At 42.0% G+C, this 23,459-nt stretch overlaps 1 protein-coding gene across 17 annotated transcripts in view; it reads left to right on the forward strand.

Annotated features, from left to right (window-relative positions):
* RNF38 (ring finger protein 38) overlaps positions 1-12,181 on the forward strand; it is a 150,647-nt gene extending 138,466 nt beyond the window's left edge. For 15 of the 17 annotated variants that reach the window (XM_034967425.3, XM_034967426.3, XM_034967427.3 and 12 more), the window contains 3 exons: positions 3,692-3,813; positions 6,231-6,330; positions 8,789-12,181. In XM_034967425.3, the coding sequence (XP_034823316.1) occupies positions 3,692-3,813; positions 6,231-6,330; positions 8,789-8,851 (285 nt within the window). In that variant the 3' untranslated portion in view covers positions 8,852-12,181. The remainder of the gene's footprint in view (positions 1-3,691; positions 3,814-6,230; positions 6,331-8,788) is intronic. The other 2 variants (XM_055092038.2, XM_055092039.2) reach the window with 1 other exon arrangement.
* The last annotated feature ends 11,278 nt before the right edge of the window (positions 12,182-23,459 follow it).

Raw genomic sequence — 23,459 nt, forward strand, 5'->3', positions numbered from 1 at the left:
TTGTTCTGGATTAGGCTTTGGCTAAAGAGAATGTTGTGGCTGGTTGGATTTTCTATCCGTATCACTCAGACTTTCTCCATATCAGCAATATGGCTGCTTTGCTTTCTTATTCGTGCATTCACTGGAGTGACTTTTCTGTTTTCTTTTTTTTGTTTGTTTGTTTGTTTTGTTTGAGACAGGGTCTTACTCTGTCACCCAGGCTGGAGTGTATTGCCATGATCTCCGCTCAGTACAGCCTCAACCTCCCAGGCTCAAGCGATTCTCCCACCTCAGCCTCCTAAGTAGCTGGGACAGTAGATGCATGCCACCACACTTGGCTAATTTTTGTGGATTTTTTTTTTTTTTCTTTCAGAGATAAGGTTTTGCCATCCAAGGCTAGTCCAAGTGTTGGGATTACAGTCATGAGCCACTGTGCCCAGTGAGAATGGCACTTTTTCTATTCGAACTTTGCCTTTGCCTTTAGAACATGGTTACTGGTTTGGCGCAAGAGGCCTACATTTTGGCCTGTCTCAGCTTTGACATGCCTTTCTTACTAAGCTTAATCATTTCTAGTTTTTGTTTTGTTTTTTTGAGACGGAATCTCACTCTGTTGCCCAGGCTGGAGTGCTGTGGCGCAATCTTGGCTCACTGCAAGCTCCGCCTCCTGGGTTCACGTCATTCTCCCGCCTCAGCCTCCCGAGTAGGTGGGACTACAGGTGCCCGCCACCATGACCGGCTCATTTTTTGTATTTTTAGTAGAGACGGGGTTTCACTGTGTTAGCCAGGATGGTCTCGATCTCCTGATCTCATGATCCACCCTCTCAGCCTCCCAAAGTGCTGGGATTACAGGCATGAGCCACCGTGCCCGGCCTAATCATTTCTAGTTTTTAAAGTGAGACACATGTGACTCTTCCTTTCACTTGAACAATTAGGGCCATTGTGGGGTTATTAATTGGCATAACTTCAATATTGTTGTGTCTCAGAGACTAGGAATACCGCAGGAGAGGGAGAGAGATGGGCGAATAGCCAGTCGTTCAGTGGAGTAGTCAGAATACCCAACATTTATCAATTAAGTTTTCTGTCTTATACAAGTACAGTTTGTGGTACCACAAAACAAGTGCAATAGTAATGTCAGAGATCAGAGATCATTATAGCAGATATGAAAAAGTTTGAAATGCTGTGAGAATTACCAAAATGTGACACCAGGATATGAAATGACTACATGACTGTTGGAAAAATTGAATTAATAGATTTGCTCAATATGGGGTGGCCACACACCTTCAATTTTTTGTTTTTGTTTTAAAAAGGTCGTATCTGTGGCATGCAGTAAAGCAAAGCGCAGTAAAGTGAAATATGTCTGTGTAGTCTTTATACTGTAAGAACTTAACATATTCTGTCACAAATTGTATTTGTTCACCTTTGTGTACTAAGAGATATAAAAGATCATTATCAATGATACCATAAATTTTATCTAAATTTTATATATTGTAATCACCATCAATTTGGCAATTTACTTTTTTTTTTTTTCCCCCCGAGATGGAGTCTCCCTTTGTCGCCCAGGCTTGGAGTACAATGGTGCAGTCTCGGCTCACTGCAACCTCTGCCTCCCAGGTTCAAGTGATTCTCCTCCCTTAGTCTTCCAAGTAGCTGAGATTACAGGTGCACGCCACCATGCCTGTCTAATTTTTTTGTAATTTTAGTAGAGACGGGGTTTCACCGTGTTGACCAGGTGGGTCTCAAACGCCTGACCTCAAGTGATCTGCCTGCCTTAGCCTCCCAAAATGCTGGGATTACAGGCTTGAGCCACCATGTGTGGCCTGGCAATTTACTTTCTATTCCAGCATTTAGAAGGGCTGGGGAGCTAGTGAAAGGGGAACAAATTATTTAGATGACGCAATTATCTAAATAATGTTGACACAGAAGCAAAGTTGTAGTATCATAATAAAACACACAGTTATTACCACATTAACTGTTGACATTTGGGGAAGTTATTTCTGTTTCTCTCATCTATCATTATTTGTTACCCACTCTGTTAACCCTGGGCAACCTGAAAAATGGAGAAAAGCAGTCCACAAAAGGCAGACTAATTGCGAGATAAACCAAATGAGTTATTAGAGTCATTAAGGAAAGGAGGTACTGGTGTAAAATCAATAAGCATAATAATTGGCTGGGCATAGTGGCTCACTCCTGTAGTCCCAGCACTTTGGGAGGCCAAGGCAGGTGGATCACTTGATGTCAGGAGTTTAAGCCCAGCCTGGTCAACGTGGCAAAACCCTGTCTCTACTAAAAAATAAAAAATACAAAAAATTAGCAGGGCAGCTACTCAGGAGAAGGCGGCAAGAGAATCGCCTGAACCTGGGAGGCAGAGGTTGCAGTTAACCAAGATCATGCCATTGCACTTCAGCCTGGAGGATGAAGCAAGACTCTGACTCAAAAAAAAAAAAAAAAAAAAAGCATAATAATTACAGTATTGAAACACATCAAATATGTTAAAGTTCATGAGTTGATGGTGGATACTTCATAAAAGAAATTAGGTGGTCTCATTTATCCTATTCTACCTAAATTATTCTGAGTATTGTTTAATATGAGGCATTCTAATAAATGAAGAATGATAAAATGAGAGTATTACCGTTTTGCCATTTTTAATGAATTAATGGATCTAGACAGTATTCCATCATTGGCTGCTGACATAACCAGTGGACACGATGGGTCTTATGGTAAAAGTATTCACATCTCCCTATTTATAGGACAAGGGGCAAGGGATTTGTTAAACCTAGTGGGTCAGGGATGGGAGGTTCATTTAGCAGATTTCAAACTGGGAATTTCTACAGCTCATTAACCTGGTTTCTTCAAATTTAAGAGTGAGAAAGAGTCTTGAGACATATTAGGCCATGGTAAGTTACGGATTTGTTTGGATCCTTATTTGAACAAACTACTTTTTAAAGTTTTGAATTGAAAACAAAGACATTTGAACGTTAATTGGTCATTTGATGTTAAAGAATTAGTGTTAATATTTTAGGTGTGATGATGTCATTGTGGTTATATTCTAAAAAGTCTATCTTTTTAGAGCAGTGATTCTCAACCTGGGGACAGTTTGTCCCCTAGGGGATATTTGGGAATGTGTGGAAACATTTTTGGTTGTTACAGCTAGGGGTGTTAACTGGCACTGAGAGTAGAGGGAGGCCAGGAATGCTGCAAAACATCCTGTAGTCCCCAGGCCAGCCCCGACAACGAAGAATTATCCAGTTCACAGGGTCAAAGTTACTAACTTTGTTTTACAGATGCACTTGATACTAATGAAATGATACCATCTTTCAGTTTTGTTTTAAAATAAGGTGAGGTTTAGGATAGATTGTAATAGGTAAAAGATTAGCCATGGACTATTGACCTGCGTAATGGATAGATCAAGGTTCATTAACGTTACTTTTCTACTTTTGTATGTATTTAGATTTTTTCATAAGAAACATTTAAAAAATTATTTTAATAGGGCTGCAGTGGTATGCAATTGTAGCTCCAGATACTCAGAAGGCTGAGGCAAGAGTATTGCATGAGGTCAGGAGTTCGAGGCCACAGTGCACAATGATCATGCCTGTGAACAGCCGCTATACTCTAGCCTGGGCAACATAGCAGGACTCCATCTCTTAAAAAAAAAAAAGTATTGGAATGCAAAATGTAAAGATAGATGAAAATATGTCGTCTTTTACTGCTGCAGGCCCTGTTAAACCTGGCAGAGCGACTGGGAGAGGCAAAGCCTCGTGGACTGACTAAAGCAGATATTGAACAACTTCCTTCTTATCGGTTCAATCCTAACAACCACCAGTCAGAACAGACTTTGTAAGTAAATTTTTCTGACATCACTCTGCTAAATTTCCTTTTCTACCTTTATGAAATAAAAGCTTAAGAGTCATTAAGGTAAAAGTTGGGAGAGGAAATAAAAAATTAAAAGAAAATGCTTAGGAGTCAGAGATAACTTTGATAAAGATAAGTTATCTCTATTTCATAGTCTAAACCAATGCTTGTCCAATAAGTCAATGTAGAGCTAATTAAATTAAAAATTAAATGTCTTAGTCGTACTAGCTAATAGCTGCTGTGTTGGGTGGTATGGATGTAGAACATTTCTGTCATCTTAGAAAGTTCTGTTAGGGCTGTTCTGGATTTTTATGTTGCTTAGCAATTTTGTTTCTAATTCACATTCTAGAATGTTTGTTTTCACACAAGATTGAAAATTCATGCACATAAAGTTTTGAGGTTCTTACCTAAAATTTCTGCTTAATATGGGATCTTTTAAAAATAGCTTTATTGATATATAATTTACATACCATAAAATTCCACTCATTTAAAATGTACAATTCAGGCCGGGCGCAGTGGCTCACACATGTAATTCCAGCACTCTGGGAGGCTGAGGCGAGTGGATCACCTATGGTCAGGAGCTTGAGACCAGCCTGGCCAACATGGCAAAACCCTGTCTCTACTAAAAATACAAAAATTAGCTGGACATGGTGGCAGGCGCCTGTAATCCCAGCTACTCGAAAGGCTGAGGCAGGGAGAATTGCTTGAGCCCAGGAGGTGGAGGTTGCAGTGAGCCGAGATCACAACACTCCACTCCAGCCTGGGTGACAGAGCAAGACTCCATCTCAAAAAAAATAATAATTTAAAAAGTACAATTCAGTGGTTTTTTGTATATTCATAGAGCTGTGTAACTATCACCACAATCAAATTTAGACCCATTGCATCACCCTAAAACAAAACCCCTCACCCACTGGCAACACTCGTCATATTTCTACCTCACCTTGGTGCCTCCTCCCCATCCCCAGTCTACACTGTGTCTATATAGATTACACATAAATGGGGTCATATAATATATGGTCTTTTTGTGTCTAGCATCTTTCACTTAGCATAACTTTTTCTATATTGTAGCTTTTACTAGTAAGTCATTTCTTTTTATGGCCAAATAATATTCCATTTTATAGATCATATTTTTTTTCGTCGGTGGATGGACATTTGGGTTTCCACTTTGGGCATTGAATAATGCCAAAGCTAAATAATGGCTTTGAATCACTCTATATTGTCTATTTTTTATTATTATTATAGCCAGTCTAGTGGTTGTGAAGTGGTATTTCCTGCAGATTTGATTTGCATTTCCCTGATGGCTAATGATCTTGAGTGTGTTTTCATGTGCTACTAGCCATTTGTGTACCTTCTTTTCAGAAATGTCTATTCTGATCCTTGCTTCATTTTCCATAAATTGGTTTGTCTTTGTATTATTGAGTTGTAGAGGTTTTATACATATTATAGATCTCACCAGATAAATTATCTTCAAAAATATCTTCCCTCAGAACAGGGATCTCTGAGGAATAGAATAATAAAAAGTGTAAAAACAATGTTTTGCCATTCTGTGGATTGTTGAGTTTTTCAGTGATGTCCTTTGAAGCACAAAATGTTTAAATTTTGATTTTGGTTTATTTCAGCCTACACTCAGCCCTCTGTATTCAACCAACCAAAGATTGAAAATATTCAGGAAAAAATAAAAATAGAAAATAACAATAGAGCAATACATAGTACAAATAAAGAACAATACAGTATAACAACTATTTACATAGCACTTACATTGTATTAAGTATTATAGTGATGATTTTAAAGCATATGGGAGGGTGTGCATAGGTCACAAATACTATACCATTGTATATAAAGGATTTGAACATCTGCAGATTTTGGTATCCATTGCGGGTCCTAGAAATCAATCCCCCTCAAATACTGAAGAACAACTGCATTTCTTTTTTTGTTGTTAATTCTTGTGCTTTTAATGTCATCGCCAAGAAACCATTGTCTAATCCAAGGTCATGAAGATTTACTGTGTTTTCTTCTAAGAGGTTAATAGATCAGCTCTTAACACTTAAGCTTTTGATCCATTTGAGTCAGTTTTTGTATATGGTATGAGGTGTAGGGGTCCACCTTTATTCTTTTGTATGTGGACATCCAGTTGTTCTAATACCATTTTTTTTTAAATAGTATAGAATCTTTGGTATTAAGATTGACTTGATGTTAACTAGAAATTTTCTTGCTAATCTGTCAGCAAAGCAAAACTCTTACTGCCTTAACATCACAATTTTTTCAGGGTGTTGGTTGATAATTTTGTTTAAAATTTTAAGTGACATTTTGATAACAGAATAAATTATCTTGTAGGTTTCAATAGTCATAACAATAGAAAACCATCCGGTTTTGTGGTTAAATGATCTTTTTGCTTTTTTTAGGTGTGTAGTATGCATGTGTGATTTTGAGTCAAGGCAGCTACTTAGAGTCTTACCCTGTAACCACGAGTTCCATGCCAAGTGTGTTGACAAATGGCTTAAGGTAAAGTGATGACATCTTTAAAGGAAATGACATTGAATTTTCTATTTTATTGACCATGGATTAGAGTAAGTTCATAGCTCAGTGGACAGGAAGGAAGACAAAATGGAAACACAGCTTTCAGTATGATCTCTGCAAATGAGGAGAAAAGGCCAGTAAAAATTAACTGCAGTCAACAACATAGGAATGACTATACAAAACCCAAAATGGATGACCTCTTGACAATCAGTATGTCCTTTTTCATGGTATATAGGGACAAGGCCCGAACTTGCTAGGCCACAGTTTGAGAGTTTAGAAGGCTACCTAATTATAGCTCTATTTTCAGAGGTTTGCATGGAGAAAAATATATCTAGTGTTTTTATTTAATTCTGACCATTTTCTCCTTTGTATATATGAACAAAAGCACAAAGGACACAAATCCTAAGAGTGGCTATGCCAGAGAAATTATTGCAGGGGCTTCTTTATATATATATATATATTTTGAAACAGGGTCTCAGTGTGTCACCCAGTCTGGAGTGCAGCGGTACAGTCATGGCTCAATGTAGCCTTGACATCCCAGGCTCAAGCGAGACTGGGTATCACTATGTTGCCCAGACTGGTCTGGAACTCTTGGGCACAAGCAATCCTCCCACCTCAGCCTCCCAAAGTGTTGGGATTATATACTGCACCTGGCTATTTAATGTTTAAAAAAAAAGTTTACAAAAGCTGCTTTTTACTCTTCATAGTTTCATAGTCTCAAATTGTGATACAGTAAAATGTGATACAGTAAAAGAATTTTAATAGGCTGGGTGCAGTGGCTCCATGACTATATTAAAAAATAGTCAAATTTATGTTATTTTTTAAATTAAGTGTTCCGGTTTGGATAAAACTAGATAACCTTACAATTTGGTGAGGAAGATAAAGTCAGTTCTGAGGGAGCACAGTTCCAGAGATCTAGCTTAGCCCAAACTCAATCCTGAAGACAAAGAGTCTTAAATTATTTTAAAAGGAAAGCATTATATGTGTAAATCCCTGACACATGCGGACAGAGAATCAGAAAACCACAAGTTCCGTGTGGCTGATCGTTGGAATGTGAGGAAGAGTGGGAAAAGAAAAGGTGTTCAGAGATAAAATCAATGAGCGGCTTGTTGTGAAGCCACTCTGAAGCGTAAAGGAGTTTAGTGTGATCCTGAAAGCATTTGGGAAGTATATAACAGACTGTTTTATAGAAGGATTTCTGGCCACTGTTCTAATAAAAGAGGTAATTTCTGAGAGACAGGGAGATAGAATAAAGACATGGTGGGCCAGAGAATGGATAGTAGCAACTAGATGAAAAGAGGGACTGATTTGAGAATTACCGTAATGCAGAAATAAGATTATGTGCTGAATAATGGGGTTGTAGGAAGTAGGAGAGCAGGTGATGCTTATGTGTCTGGCATTAGCAACTCCACAAATTATGGTCCCATTTGTTGAAATGGAGAAAGCAAATTTAGGAGCCAGGGAACAGGTGAGTAAGTAGAGCTATCAGTATAGAGTCAGTCACCTATTTTACAATCAAGCTTTCCTCGGTACCACTAAATGTTTTCTGTGACTTCATTCCTTTAAGAATAGCCAAGGGGCCAGGAATGGTGACTCAGGCATGTAATCCCAACATTTTGGGAGGCAAAGACAGGAGGATCATTTGAGGCCTGGAGTTTGAGACCAGCCTGGGCAACTTAGTAACTTAGTGAAACCCGTCTTTTAAATTGGTTGGGTGTGGTGGCACACACCTGTTAATCCTAGGTTTTCAGGAAGCTGAAGCAGGAGGATCACTTAGGCCCAGGAGTTCAAGTCTGTAGTGAGCTGTAATCATGCCACTGTGCTCCTGTGGGCAACAGGGTTTAACCCTGTCTCAAAAAACGGGGGAAAAAAAAGACTAACCAAGCTTTTACTTTAATGTCAGTTGTTAACTTGGTCCAAACTGGTCAATGGTAATCTTGTTTATATATTTTAACAGACCTACTAAAAATCATTCATGGCGGCCAGGCACAGTGGCTCACGCCTGTAATCCCAGCACCTTGGGAGGCCATGGTGGGTGGATCACCCGAGGTCAGGAGTTTGAGACCAGCCTGACCAACATGGTGAAACCCCGTCTCTACTGAAATACAAAAATTAGCCAGGCATGGTGGTGGGCACCTGTAATCTCAGCTGCTCTGGAGGCTGAGACAGGAGAATCGCTTGAACCCAGGAGGCAGTGGTTGCAGTGAGTTGAGATCGTGCCATTGCACTCCAGCCTGGGCAACAAGAGCGAAACTCCATCTCAAAAAAAAATTCCTGGGCTAATTCGGAGGTTTATGGGTTAAAAAAAGGCAAAAATTGCTTTGTACCTCTTCAGAGGAAGAAAGAATGTAAAAACTGTGGGAAGTAAAAGTAGTTCCATTGCTTTGAATGTGTTTCATTGTATGTGTCACAATTTAAACAAGTTTTCCCTTTTGTTTTGTAGGCAAATCGTACTTGCCCAATTTGCCGAGCTGATGCTTCAGAAGTGCATCGGGATTCAGAATGACCAACCTAAGAAGCACAAATTTAGTTTGGGTGTTCCTCATCACATGTATATACGGACTATCCATTGAACTTAATCTGTGTGGCTTCCAGCCCTCCCTTTACCAAAAGGGTCAATGGACCTTTCTTTGCACTGTGTGACTTAATCAACTATAAAAGCTTACAATTAGTCTTCACAGTTATGGGATTGTTATACTAACCGTGTGATTGGAACTCCAAAGACTTTTTCTTTAGCTTAATTTTGTGTGTGCACTAACATTCCCTGGTTTTTGTGTGATCATTCCGAGTGTTGCTGCAAGATTACAGTGGACGTGATCTTTTAGCATGTGCTTTTATAAAAAGTGGTAGCTACAGATGATATAGCAATCTACCTTATATAGAGCCTTCAGAAACTGTGAGTGGAAATGAATGCGCAGCGTATGACTGTTGGTGATAAATCTGTGTGAGAGTGTGTGCAACTACTTGTGTGAGGGCATGGTAGCTAACGTGTGTATGAGATCCTATATACCAGCATGTACCAAGAATGTGTGTGTAGTTTTAATTATGCTGCAATGTATAATCTGGTGTGTTATTTAAACAGCACTAGTACTGTACACTGGTTTTTTTCCCTTGTGTTTGCTGTTGCACACTGATTGCTGACGGTGCATCAATTACAAGCATTGAATACTCCATCCCATCCCCTTCCCTCCCAGTGAATGGAATGAGAAAAGCCTTCTTCCTTTGCTTCAGGCAGCTGTCACCTTCTCTTTATTGGTGGTCCTAAGTGGGTCACTTAAGAAAAAAAGTGTAACAAATTCTCACTCCATGAACCTGATTTTTTTAATTCTGTTGTGGAAATTTTTAAATCTCCAACTTGCTGTTTCCAAAAAGAAGGTGCAATATCATATATCATCAGTTAGCAATATTAGCATTTCAATCAATGATTTGAATGTTGATACTTTTTTTCCTTTACATTTCCAGTAAGTTTCTTACAGAAAGTACCTGTGATTTTTTTTAATGTTTAGATTTGTAGTCTATTCTGAAGATATTTGATTAATATATTTCTAAGAAGACCACTAGTCCCATGAAGTCTCACCTTGTTGACTTCCACCAGAACAAAACCTGTTAATTCAGCTTGACTTCTCATATGTGTTCTGTGTTCAAGCTCCTGTGGGCAACTCAATTGTTTTAAGAAAACTCTATTTCTGTTCATATTAATTCACTTGCCAGACTCCAATTCTGAAAGTTGTCTAGTTCTTCCTTCATCACACGTGCTTCTCATCGAAACCCTGGTTTCAGGATGGATCAAGTGCTGTTACAGCTCATGTTCCTTAGACCTGATTTGTTTTGATATTTTACTGCCTTTCCTTTTAATTTTTGTTTGAATGAGAAAAGTTTAATACAACAGGTGTCCAGAATACTTGCAGTATAAATGAAGATTTGATTTTTTTATAAAAAAATAATGCTGTTAAACAGGAGTTGACCTTCATTTAGTTGATCTAATACATAGCTGTATGGGGTTTTTTTAGTAAGTTCTTTGAGCATAATTCACTTTAAAGTCATTTTTCCAGCAATGTTTAAATTACTTTCTCATTCTTTTAGTGTATTCAACATTGTCTGCCTCTTCCTGCAGTTGATGTAATTGCTTTGTTTGCAATAGCACAAGCTGCATTATTCCAGTCAGGACTGTGATAACTTGCTGCCAGCCCCACTCAACTTTCAGTTGGCTCTGTGTCAGTTTTCCACTCAGTGTTAACTACTTGTTACTGCCATGCTGCTTGCCCTCCCTTGAAGTGTCTATAAGCTCATCACAGCCTAGAGTTAAGTAAAGTCAATTCACAGAAGCACAATTTTGCCCTTTGCGAGACACTGTTGCCTCTATCTAGTCCTACAAGTAGGATTTTGCATATTCTGTTTGCCCCTAGGTTGTCAGTGCATCAGAAATATTTCTAAATAGTGGTAAAAATGCACATGGTTAATGCACATGTTACTTTTAAATCATTAGGATATCCCTCACCTGTTCCTGATGAATAAAAAGTGTGTTAAAGACCAAAATTCTTGGCATAATAATCAGCTACATACAAATCACATATAGTTTAATCTTTTTTAATGAAAAAAAATCATGTTTAAAATGGCAAAAGCCCATCTTATACACTTTTATATAGCTGCAAAAAATTTATATCTGTACAGATCTAACAACACTACTACACTCAGTGTTCATTTTATTGAAGCATGCAAGTAAAGCACTTTTTCTAATTTATATAGAGGTACCTAATTAACACAGCACATTGTACTAATGACTAGGAGTAGCAGCTTTTTCTTCTCTCCCTCTGAATTCTTATAATGTCCCTTTTTCTGTAAGTTTTTGAGAGGCAATTGGCAATTTAGGAGGCAGCAGGGTCTGTTTTGGTAAAATCTTGAATTTCGTTGTTGCACTCTAGTGACTGATCTTTGGGAATGTCTTGTCTTTGCATGGGGCTCATAGAGATGTGTGCAGACTTGCTTATTGTGGTTAGTGTGTATCAGGAACACACACAGGTGTTCTGACCAGCTCAGGCTTGCCGCAGTGAGCAACTTTGTGGCTAACAAAAGAGAACAGTTTATTTGTGCCCAGCCATTGTCACCTTGGGTGATGCACCAGATAGCAGGCAGATGTTGGTTCGTTGGCCTTCGTCCTCTTTCCTCCTAAAATAATATTGGCTTTACCATCTTAACTCAGCTGTGGGTTTTTTGTGGGTTCTTGTTTGTTTTTTGGCATGAATTGTCATCTTTGTTTTTTTAACCCCCAACCCCTCAAAAAAATAAGGCCTCCAGGTATCAAGATCTCATATTAGGATTTTCTGTCCTTAATTTTTTGAGCAAAATCTGGAAAATGTGAAAGCATATTTAGATTTTATATACTATCTGATTTGTTAAGATTCTTAAATTTGGGCCTCTTAGAATAATTTTGAATGAGATCTACCGACTCACTTGTGAGAATATTTTTCACAGATATCTTTGGGCCTTTTCATTAGAAAGCTGTTTGTCCCCCTGTTGGTACATTTGGTTACCTCATTTTGCTGTTTCAGATTGTGAAAGCTCACAGGGGTGTTTTTTGGAATCATTTGCTGAGTCATTTTCTCAAATCATATTCCATTGTATCAGTTAACATATAGTTTTAAATGTATGTATTATAAATATCTGTAACCAAATCATTTGAAGGCTTGATAAATTTTTAACAAAGTTTGTACATTTTTTATGAAAGTTACTAGTAATGCTTTACTAAGTAGTGCAATGAATTTTTATTTTTAATCCCTGTGCCCAATTTTGGAGTTGAGAGGGTTGTTGGTAATAAATGTATGATGTACACTTAAAACATCTGTTGTGTTTCATGTCACTGTGTTAGGGATGGGGAAGGGTTGTATATGCATGGGGATGGAGAGATAGCAGCAGGAAGATAGAGCTGGGTTGAATTACTGGCTGCCAGATTTTGTATTTCTGCATTTGTGTAAACAACTTAGAAATGCAAAAGTAACTAGCGTTGTAACATATGGTACATATTTATGTAATATTTTATATATATATATATATTTTTTTTTTGAGACAGAGTCTCACTCTGTCACCCATGCTGGGGTGCTCAATCTCAGCTCTCTGTAACCTCTGCAGCCCTGGTTCAAGCGATTCTCCTGCCTCAGTCTCCCAAGTAGCTGGGATCCTGCCACTGTGCCTGGCTAATTTTTGTATTTTTAGTAGAGACAGGGTTTCACCATTTGGCCAGGCTGGTCTTGAACTCCTGACCTCGTGATCCACCCACCTCGGCCTCCCAAAGTGCTGGGATTATAGGCGTGAGCCACCGCGCCCGGCCATATTTATATTTTTATAAAGGCCGAGAACATAGCAGAAAGAGTATAGCCAAACGTGGTATATGCATATTGAACAGTAGAGATACGTAAGTAGAGCCTGGCAACATAGTGAGACCCCCATCTCTACAAAAATGTTTTTAAAATTAGCTGGGCCTGGTGGCGCACACCTATAGTCCTAGCTACTTAGAAGTCTGAGGTTGGAGGATCACTTGAGCCCAGGAATTTGAGGTTACAGTGAGCTATATTTGTGCCACTGCACTCCAGCCTGGGCAATAGCAAGAAGACCCTGTCTCTTCAGGAAAAATAAAAAATAAAAGGCTGGGTGTGGTGGCTCACACCTGTAGTCCTGGCACTTTGGGAGGCTGAGTTGGGCGGATCATGAGGTCAGGAGTTCAAGACCAGCCTGGCCAACCTGGTGAAACCCTGTCTCACTAAAAATACAAAAATTAGCCAGGCATGGTGGCACATGTCTGTAATCCCAGCTACTCGGGAGGCTGTGGCGGGAGAATCACTTGAACCAGGGAGGCGTAGGTTGTGGTGAGCCAAGATTGTGCCACTGCACTCCAGCCTGGGTGACAGCAAGACTCCATCTTGGGAAGACGGGAAAAAAAAAAAAAAAGATGACGTAGGTAACTAGAATTCAACTAGAGTTCTTTCTACAAGACTGCAATAGACAACTAGTTAGATTTGTCCACATTAGCTACAGTTTATATACAACTTACTGTCAACATAATATGGAAGGAGGAGCCTCTGCTTGTCATTTTCCATATATGTTTGTATAATAGTTTTCCTTTGACTAAAAAAGGAAGGAATATAAACAATCTACATAGGCTGTGTTAATTAAGATTTTACCCTCTTGACTGGCTCCAGTACTCATCTGACAGAAGTGACCACATCCTGATTTTATTCCCTCCTTTTTCCAACATACGTAGAAGAGTACTTGTGTTTAACTTTGAATGTTTCAAGAAACCCAAAACTTAACACCATGTCTTATGACAGAGGCGTTTACTGCTAAGTACCCATGCACTATCCCAAGTCACCCTACTTACATAAGTCATGGAGGGGCATGGTTCTGGCCAAGGGCCTGTAAGCATAGGCTACGTGGCCTTTCCATGCAGAAGCATACATAAAAGCCAGCTCTCTTCGTCTGCTTGGGTAGTGGCAGCCTGAGTCACTCCCTAGAAAAGAGTTGTGTTTTTTGTTTTGTTTTGTTTTGTTTCCCCTGCTCTGTCCCCCAGGCTGGAGTGCAGTGACGTGATCTCAGCTCACAGCAACCTCTGTCTCCTGGGTTCAAGTGATTCTCCTGCTTCAGCCTCCCGAGCAGCTAGGATTCAAAGTATGTGCCACAACACCCATCTAATTTTTGTATTTTTAGTAAAGATGGGGTTTTGCCATGTTGGCCAGGCTGGTCTCAAACTCCTGACCTCAGGTGATTCACCCGCCTCAGCCTCCCAAAGTGCTGGGGTTACAGGCATGAGCCACCTGCGCCCGGCCGGGAGGATGAGATTCTTATGAATGGGATCACATCACACAGCCAATGTTTCAGCTCTCCTGTACACTTTAATGAACTGGATGAACAAGGCCGTTCAATAAAGTGTAATTAGCCACATGATTTTAAATTTTGTGAGCCACATTAAAAAGAAAACAGTTGAAATTATTTTTAATATTCAGTCCAATATGCCAAAATGTTTCTACTGTAATATTAAGATACTTTATATTTTCTCATACCAAGTCTTTGAAATCCAGTGTGTATGTTACATTGGCGATGCATCTCAGTTTGGACCAGCCACATTTCAAATGCTCAGTAGCCACATGTGCATAGTGGCCGAGTTAGATGGCACAGGTCTAGACCAGAACTATGCAGAGTTAACCTGGTTTCTAAAGAGTTGAACGTTACTCGTGAGATCCCAAGATGACTTTCTTTTATTGTATGCCTTAACAAACTACAGTATGATTTTAAAACATTTTATTCTATATATAGTTGAATGTAACTTTTGTTGCTACAATACATTAGAAAATACTCATTTTTAAAGCAGTCTTAATTTCTCTGAAGCTGCCATAGATTCAAGAACAAAGCTCCTTGTTTGTCAGTAAATCTTCAGATATATTTGCTTGAATTCACAGCTATTTAAAATAATTGGGCCAGGCACAGTGGCTCCCGTCTGTAATCCCAGTACTTTGGAGGCCAAGGTGGGTGGATCACTTGAGGCCAGGAGTTCAAGACCAGCCGAGCCAACATGGTGAAACCCCATCTCTACTAAAAATACAAAAAAAAAAAAAAAAAGTGGGGGGCTGGGCATGGTGGCTCACACCTGTAATCCCAACACTTTGGGAGGCCAAGGCAGGCAGATCATGAGGTCAAGAGATCGAGACCATCCTGGCGAACATGATGAAACCCTGTCTCTACTAAAAATATAAAAATTTGCTGGGTGTGGTGGCGCATGTCTGTAGTCCCAGCTACTTGGGAGGCTGAGGCAGGAGAATCATTTGAACCCAGGAGGTAGAGGTTGCAGTGAGCTGAGATCACACCACTGCACTCCAGCCTGGTGACCCAGCGAGACTCCATCTCAAAAAAAAAAGAAAAAGCCGGGCGAGGTAGCAGATGCCTACTGTAATCCCAGCTACTCGGAAAGCTGAGGCAGGAGAATCACTTGAACCCTGGGGGCAGAGGTTGCAGTAAGCCAAGATCATGTCACTGCACTCCAGTCTGGGCAACAGAGTGAGACTCCGTCTCAAAAAAAAAATAATTTGATCCTCATAAAATTCAGCATTCCAAAGAATTGGGGGTAGGAAACTTGAGCCCCACTTTGAGATGGGGTGGATTCCTCTTGAGATACTCTACAACACACATATTCTTGACCTTTTCATGTATCTCTGTCTCCTAATTTGGCAGGAAATATAGGAAAAGGAACAAGGAAAAAACAGTGACAGCTAGGAATATTGAATGTCACCTTATAATCTGAAAATATGTGGTAGAATTAGTTTGGATGTTTTCCCACTATATAGAAGAAGTGACTTGTTCAGGAAGAAGAAATCCACATCCCCTTCAAACGTCTAGTTCTTGGTCTACACATGGGAACAATACATGGTGACTGGTTAATAACCAATGGTCCACACCTAGCAGTCTGCCAGGACCCACTAGTCTGGCTAAATAAGGTGGTTATTGTATATCTTCTGGTGAAGAGTTCTCCAGTTGGGGTGTGGTGGCTCACACCTGTAATCTCAGCACTTTGAGAGGCTGAGTCTGGCTGATGGCTTGAGCTCAGGAGTTTGAGACCAGGCTGGTCAACATGGCAAAACCTCATCTCTACAAAAAATAAAACCAAAAAAAAAAAGCCGGACGTGGTGGTGCACACCTGTAGTCCAGACTACTAGGGAGGCTGAGGCAGGAGAATTGCCTGAGCCCAGGAGGTGGAGGCTGCAGTGAGCTCTGATCATGCCACTGCACTCCAGCCTGGATGACAGAGTGAGGCCCTGTCTTTAAAAAAAAAAAAAAAATTCTCCAAATGTGTGCTGAGGCAGATTTCTGATAGTTCAAACTTAACCCTAGTATGATAGACATTTCTGTAGTCAGTGTAAGCAGTATGGTATCCAGACATCCTAATTGGCTCTTTTTCTCCTTTTCTGCTTTTGGACATCAGTACTAAACTTAAGCTGAATCAGAGGAAAATAACAACTCATCTACCAAAATAAGGCCGGTCCCCTTGCCAATAAAAAATGTGTCACTATCCATGGTGATTCACACTCAGAATGCCCCAGCCTTGATGCCATTAAAGAGGAAAATAGGTCACATTTACTCTAATTCCAGAAGATCTACAGGAAACTGGGACCATCTCTCTGATCCAAGCTATAAATTTTAGTTAGGGAAACAAATCAGGAAAAAGAGCTCATGTTCAGTTATTCTTGTTCAACACACAAAGAGAGGTCCAAGTCCTTGCTAAGGAATATTCACAACCTAACTCGGCTCCACGAGCTTTTATTGAGCACCAGCTTATGCCAGGCAGCTTTGAAATCAGGTCTTTAGTGTATTCATTTCTTAGTGCTGCCATAACAAGTTACCACAAATGTGATGGCTTAAAGCAAAGTTATTCTCTCATAGTTGAGGCCACAAGTTAAAAGTCAAGATGTTGGCAGAGTTGGTTTTCTCTGGTGGCTCTGGGGGAGAATTCATTCCATGCCTTTCCTAGTTTCTGATGGCTGCTAGCAACCCTTGGCATATCTTGGCTTGTAGACATAACTCCAATCTCTGCTTCTGTCTTCACATGGCCACCTCCCACGTGTGTATCTTCTTCAGCTGGGTAGAAGTTCCCATGCCTCTACATAGATGTCAGCAATAAGATCGGCTGTAGGGATACTTGAAAGAAAAGCCCAATTCAGGCCGGGTACGGTGGCTCATCCCGGAAATCCCAGCATTTTGGGAGGCCGAGGCAGGCAGATCACCTGAGGTTGGGAGTTTGAGACCAGCCTGACCAACATGGAGAAATCCCGTCTCTACTAAAAATACAAAATTAGTCAGGCATTGTGGCACATGCCTGTAATCCCAGCTACTCGGGAGGCTGAGGCAGGAGAATCACTTGAGCCCAGGAGGTGGAGGTTGTGATGACCAAGATTGTGCCATTGCACTCCAGCCTGGGCAACAAGAGTGAAAACCCCTCTCAAAAAATAAAGAGCCAGATTTGTTTCAACTCAATAAATCATTTGGATCTGTTCCAACAAATGAACTTGAGACTTCAGAATGTCTCATCATAAAGGATGGCCAAAATAATTTGGCCTAGAAAATGTTAACAAAGCTCACTCATTCCTGCAGTCAAAGATAAACCTCAGTCATGCTCTCACAGGTTGATTTAGAGTAGCACTGCTTCCTGGTAGGTCCATGAAGATAAATTCACTATGAAATGTATCATCAGATAGATGAGCTTAAAGGGAATAGGAAGCCTACAACCTGTGTCCCACATGGAGAATCAAAATCTAATGAACCTTGAAGACATCATGCTAAGTGAAAGCAGCCAGACACAAAAGGCCACTTATTGTATGATTCTGTTTATTTTTATTTTATTATTTTTTGAGACAGAGTCTCGCTCTGTCGCCCAGGCTGGAGTGCAGTGGCGCAATCTCTGCTCACTGCAAGCTCCGCCTCCCGGGTTCACGCCATTCTCCTGCCTCAGCCTCCCTAGTAGCTGGGATTACAGGCGTCGCCACCACGCCCGGCGAATTTTTTGTATTTTTAGTAGAGACAGGTTTCACCATGTTAGCCAGGATGGTCTCGATCTCCTGACCTCGTGATCCGCCCGCCTCGGCCTCCCAAAGTGCTGGGATTACAGGCGTGAGCCACCGTGCCTGGCCTGTATGATTCTGTTTATATGAAATGTTAAGAATTGGCAACTCTACAGAGAAAGTATTAATAGATCAGTGGTAGACTAGAGCTGAGGGGATGGTGGAGTTGAGGGTGATAATGAAAGGCTATAAAGTTTCTTTGGGGGGTAATGAAAATGTTCTAAAATTGATTATGGTGATGGATGACAACTCCAAGTATACTGGAAGCCACTGAATTCTACACAGTAAGTGGATCAATTGTATGGTGCAATTATCTATAATTGAACTGTATCTTAATAAAGCTGCTTTTAAAAAGTACGATGACATATGCCCACCAGAAAATATCTATAATTAGAAAGATTAACAATACCATATGTTGGTGAGGATGTGAAGCAAACTGAAATTCTCATCTGCTGTTGATGGTAATATAAATTGGAACAACCAATTTAGACAACTGGTTGGCATTGTCTACTAAAGTTCATGCGCTATAACCCAGTCATTCTTCTTCTAGGTATATTCCTAATAAAATGCATGCATATGGGCACCAAAAGGCATGTACAATAATGTTCATAGCAGGCTATAAAAGCCCAACCCTGGAAACAATCCAAATGTTTATCGACCATAGGACTGATGATAAATTATCGTTGAGCTTTACAATGGTTTTTATACAGCAAAGAGAAAGCCAACTACACCAAGCAATATGGGTAAATGTTGCTAATGTATTGAATAAGATCGAAAAGAACACACTCTTGTGTCTTATTCAATATACTTGTGAGAATATTCTTACAAATTGTTCCAGTCATAGAAATATCAACAAGCAGAATTGATCTGTGATGTGAGAAGACGTGACCGTGATTACCCTAGCCAGGCGGTGGTGACCTACAGGAGTTCAGGGCATGAGGAGGCATCTGGGCTGTCAGTCATTTTTTATTTGTTGATCTACGTGCTTGGTTACACAAATGGTTAAATTTGAGAAATTCATTGTTCAATCTTCTGTATCATTTTATAAACTTTTTTTTTTGAGTTTTGCTCTTGTTGCCCAGGCTGAAGTGCAGTGGTGCGATCTCGACTCACTGCAGTGTCCACCTTCCAGGTTCAAGTGATTCTTCTGCCTCAGCCTCCCAAGTAGCTGGAACTACAGGCATGCGCCACCATGCCCGGCTAATTTTTTTTTGTATTTTTAGTAGAGACAGGGTTTCTCCATGTTGGTTGGTCAGGCTGGTCTCAAACTCCTCAGGTGATCTGCCCGCCTCAGACTCCCAAAGTGCTGAGATTACAGGCATGAGCCACCGCACCCGGCTATAAATTTCATTAAAAAAATAAGTGGTAGACCCCACTCTGTGACACTTTATAGAAGTACAGCTGTACAATGCAAGGGCAGATGAATTTTTATCATCTTAAATGATAGCTTTATCAATATCCCTAATGCTGTACTACATAAAACCTAAACAAGTCCTCCATATCACTTTCCTCATCCCAAAACATGTTTTTAACTTGCTTTTTAAGTAAAAAAGTATCAGAGCAGCAATATTTCTATTAGAATATTGCCACTATGCTAGTAAAGTATTTATGCATGACATTTACACCAGGAGGCGCTGTTGTTCAAAACCAAGTTCCAAATACAGTACAAGCTTCTTAATGCACAGGTCAGGACTGACACGGTTATAAACAGCTAATGTGCTTCCATATTGCTTTTATTCGTGGAAAGCATACATTAGAAATCTGCCTGCCAGAATAGTCCAGGATCACTACAGCTTACAACCTCATTCCTTCTTGAGCAATGTTGTGTTTATTCCCTGCAGAGTGGGGCTTCTAAAAGTTTATGTGGTTTTTGAATATTTAATAATGGATTTTTTTTTCTGGTTGTATTCTTCTTTTTCTTTTGAGACAGAGTCTCATTCTGTCGCCCAGGCTGGAGTGCAGTGGTATGATCTCAGCTCACTGCAAACTCCACCTCCCGGGTTCAAGTGATTCTCCTGCCTCAACCTCCCGAGTAGCTGGGATTACAGGCACCCACTATGACACCCGGCTAATTTTTGTATTTTTAGTAGAGACAGGGTTTCACCATGTTGAACAGGCTGGTCTCGAACTCCTGACCTCAAGTGATCTGCCCGCCTCAGCCTCCCAAAGTGCTGGGATTACAGGCGTGAGGCACCGTGCCCAGCTTTGGTTGTATTCCAAAATGCAAATTTGTTTAGCTTTAAAATCAAGCCTCCTCTGTGCTGAACAAGACTGATTGCTGCATATGAATTCCACTCCCATGCTCCTTCCACACTGCCATAGGTACGGTTGAGACTGGAGCTACCATGTCGGCCGAGGCCTGCCTCTCCCAACCACAGGTTTGCCAGTGGCTTCCTAAATGTCAGGTCTAATAAACACGTTCCAGTCTTTGTGCTGCTGGACTGCTCTGTGGTGTGAGACTCTCTGCATATCGAGATGTGGAGGCCTGGCAGGGACAGGCCAGAGGAAGGCTGCTGCGGCTCCCATGACTCGCCCTTTGGCTGTCATGTGATACTCCTCTCACTAAGTCCTCAGTGTTGCTCTCTGAGTTCTTTCTCCTGAGTTTCTTTTTCTCTGGCCCACCCATTCCCATCAGGGCTCACCAGGATATGACCCTCACCATTTTCCCGTTCTGCGCACTCTTCCTGGAGCTACCGAATCCTCTCCTACTTGCATCAGCAACATTTTTACAGTTCCCCTAACACAGAGATTCCTACCTCCAGTCCCACTTCTCCTTGTGTTTCCTGCTAAACATCTCCTCCTGAAGTTATCCTCCTGAATATCCTGTAGGCCAAGTTGTCCAACCCATGGCCCGCGGGCCCACACGCAGCCCGGGACAGCTTTGAATGTGGCCCAACACAAATTCCTTATCTTTCTTAAAACATGAGATTTTTTGGCAATTTTTTTTTCAGCTCATCAGCTATCATTAGTGATAGAGTTTTATGTGCGGCCCAGAAAAGCCAAAAGATTGGACACCCCAGCTGTAGGCACTCAAACTCAACATATCCAAATATGGACTCTTCAAACTTCCCCGCAAACACATTTCTTCTCCTGTACTGCCTGGCTCCATTGCTGGCCTACCATTCACCGGATACCCTAGCCAGAAACAGGAGGGTCATCCTTGACTCTTTCGTCTTCTGCCTCCCCCACGCCTAGTGAACGGTCCTTTTCTCTCCCTTTCCTCCACAGCCCTAGTTCAGGCCCCATCATCTCTTGCCTTTCCATGATCTTGCTTCCTGCTTTGTACCCCTCACTTTCATATTCAGACCTCTGCACAGCCTCCAGAGGGAATCATTCAAATACAACCTGATCATGGCCCCTTTACCCCCCACTCCCACCCATAGCTCCAAACCCTTAAATGGCTCTCCCCTGCCACAGGACAAAGTCCAATCTTATTAGATGCTCCCCTTCCCAACAAGAGCCTTCTTAACCTGCTCCTGATGATGGCTCCAGCCTTGGCTGCCAGGACTCCCTTGCCCAGCATACTACACTCTGGCAGCGTCAGCCTGTTCCTAGTTCCCCGAGACACACTGGGCCCCACATTCCCCTCTGCCTGGAAGTCCTCTTCCTCCCTCCTCTGTCTTCTCCCCTGACTCAATTCTGGTATCCCCTCCTCCAGGAAACCTTTCCTGAATCTTATAAGCCAGGGAGCAAGACGCTCCACACCCTCCTCCTGTTGTGAGCTTGCCAAGTTCTCATTTTTTCCCTTCCCAGAGTGGAATGGTGTGCTTTCCACTAACCTGCAAGCATCTTGTGCTGGCACTGACTCATGCCTTTACCTCTAGGGCCCAGCACAGGGCCTGGCACATAGCAGGGGTTGAATAAATGTGTGTGTGTGTGTGTGTGTGTGTGTGTGTGTGTGTGTGACAGAGTCTCGCTGTGTCACCCAGGCTGAAGTTCAGTGGTGCAATCTCGGCTCACTGTAACCTCTGCCTCCCAGGCTCAAGCGATTCTCCTGCCTCAGCCTCCCAAGTAGCTGGAATTACAGGTGCACACCACCACCGCCTGGCTAATTTTTGTATTTTTAGTAGAGATGGGTTTTCACCATGTTGGCCAGGCTGGTCTCAAACTCCTGACCTCAAGCGATCTGCCTGCCTCGGCCTTCCAAAGTGCTAGGATTACAGGCTTGAGCAACTGCAGGCCAAATAAATGTTTCTTGAATGAAGGAGTGGAGAATAACACTTGGGCTCGAACTGGTTAGGGGGCTGGTGGGAACAGTCCCGTAAGGAGTGAATATTAGAGGAGCAGGTTTTGAGAAGAGTAAGGAAGGAGAGCAGAGTACCCATGAGTGAGGAGGACCGGACTTCACATGCTGGGAGGTGCCCAGGGCACACGCAAGGGCAGATGTCCAACAGACAAGCTGGATGACCAGACTTAGAGCTCTAGAGAGAGCCACTGGGTGTTAGCGTGTAACTGTGGCAGCTAAGACAAGGCTGACTTCAGGAGGCCTCAGAAGGAAGCCTCCTTTTTTAAGAGAGGACTACCCCTTTTACTACTAGAGGAAGATTCCTCCCTTCCAGATTAGATCCAGGGTGAAGGCCTTCTTGGGAAAGGCCTCAGGGGCTGTCGAGGGCCTCCAGACAGGTGAGGAGCCACCTCTGCCATCCCAGGGCTGCCTGGGGGCCTTGGGCCAACAACACCTTCTTCAGGACCCTGGGCCTGCTGAGCTGGGCAGGGCTCCTCTCAGCTCTGAGTGATGCACTGCGGAGGCCTGGCAGAGATAGGCCAGAGGAAGGCTGCCGCGGCTCCCATGACTCGCCCAGTTCTGGGTGAACCATCTTCCTGGACTTGTGTATCTAATGAATTAGGTTCAAGTCAGTCATTATTACTCCAGACAGAGTTGACAGCCGCCCCCACATACCGCACGCACACAGAAACTGCAACCAGCAACAAGCCCTGGCCCGTGCACAGAACTCAGATGCCATCAGCTCCTCGACCGTCCAGGGTCCACGGGGCCCATTGACCAGAGAGGGCATCGCCTGTCCCACAGGGACTGGCTCATCGTGACCCTTCCTAGGAATCTACCACCCAAACCTGACTTGGAACCAAAGGCCATGCTGGAGGGAAATGCCCCAGAGTCTCATCTCACAAAGATGTGGACGGAAACTCAGGCCCAGGCAGCTATTTCTTGAAGCTCCTCAGCGCACTCTGTGAATTGCACAATAAGTAGCCGCAGGGGCTGCTTGGACAAAATGGCTGTGATGAGAGAAAAAGCAGGAAGCTGGCAGAAGTTGTAGGCACAAAGCTGCTTTCACAGCTCACAGGGGCTCGCTCCCCGCTGCTGATCTGCAACGCTAGTTCCGCTTCCGGGCTATCGGCGCAGCTCATAATGACTCTATCCGCTGAGGCCCCCGGGAGTGGGGCCAGGTCAGCGTCCATTTTGTATGACATGACCTGCCCCCTGTGCCCATGGGTGTGCCTTCTCTAGGATTTTGGAACTGAGGGAGGTAGAAGAGAACAGTGATGGCCAGGCGTGGT

The sequence above is a fragment of the Pan paniscus genome, chromosome 11, assembly GCF_029289425.2.
Source record: "Pan paniscus chromosome 11, NHGRI_mPanPan1-v2.0_pri, whole genome shotgun sequence".
NCBI lineage: Eukaryota > Metazoa > Chordata > Mammalia > Primates > Hominidae > Pan > Pan paniscus.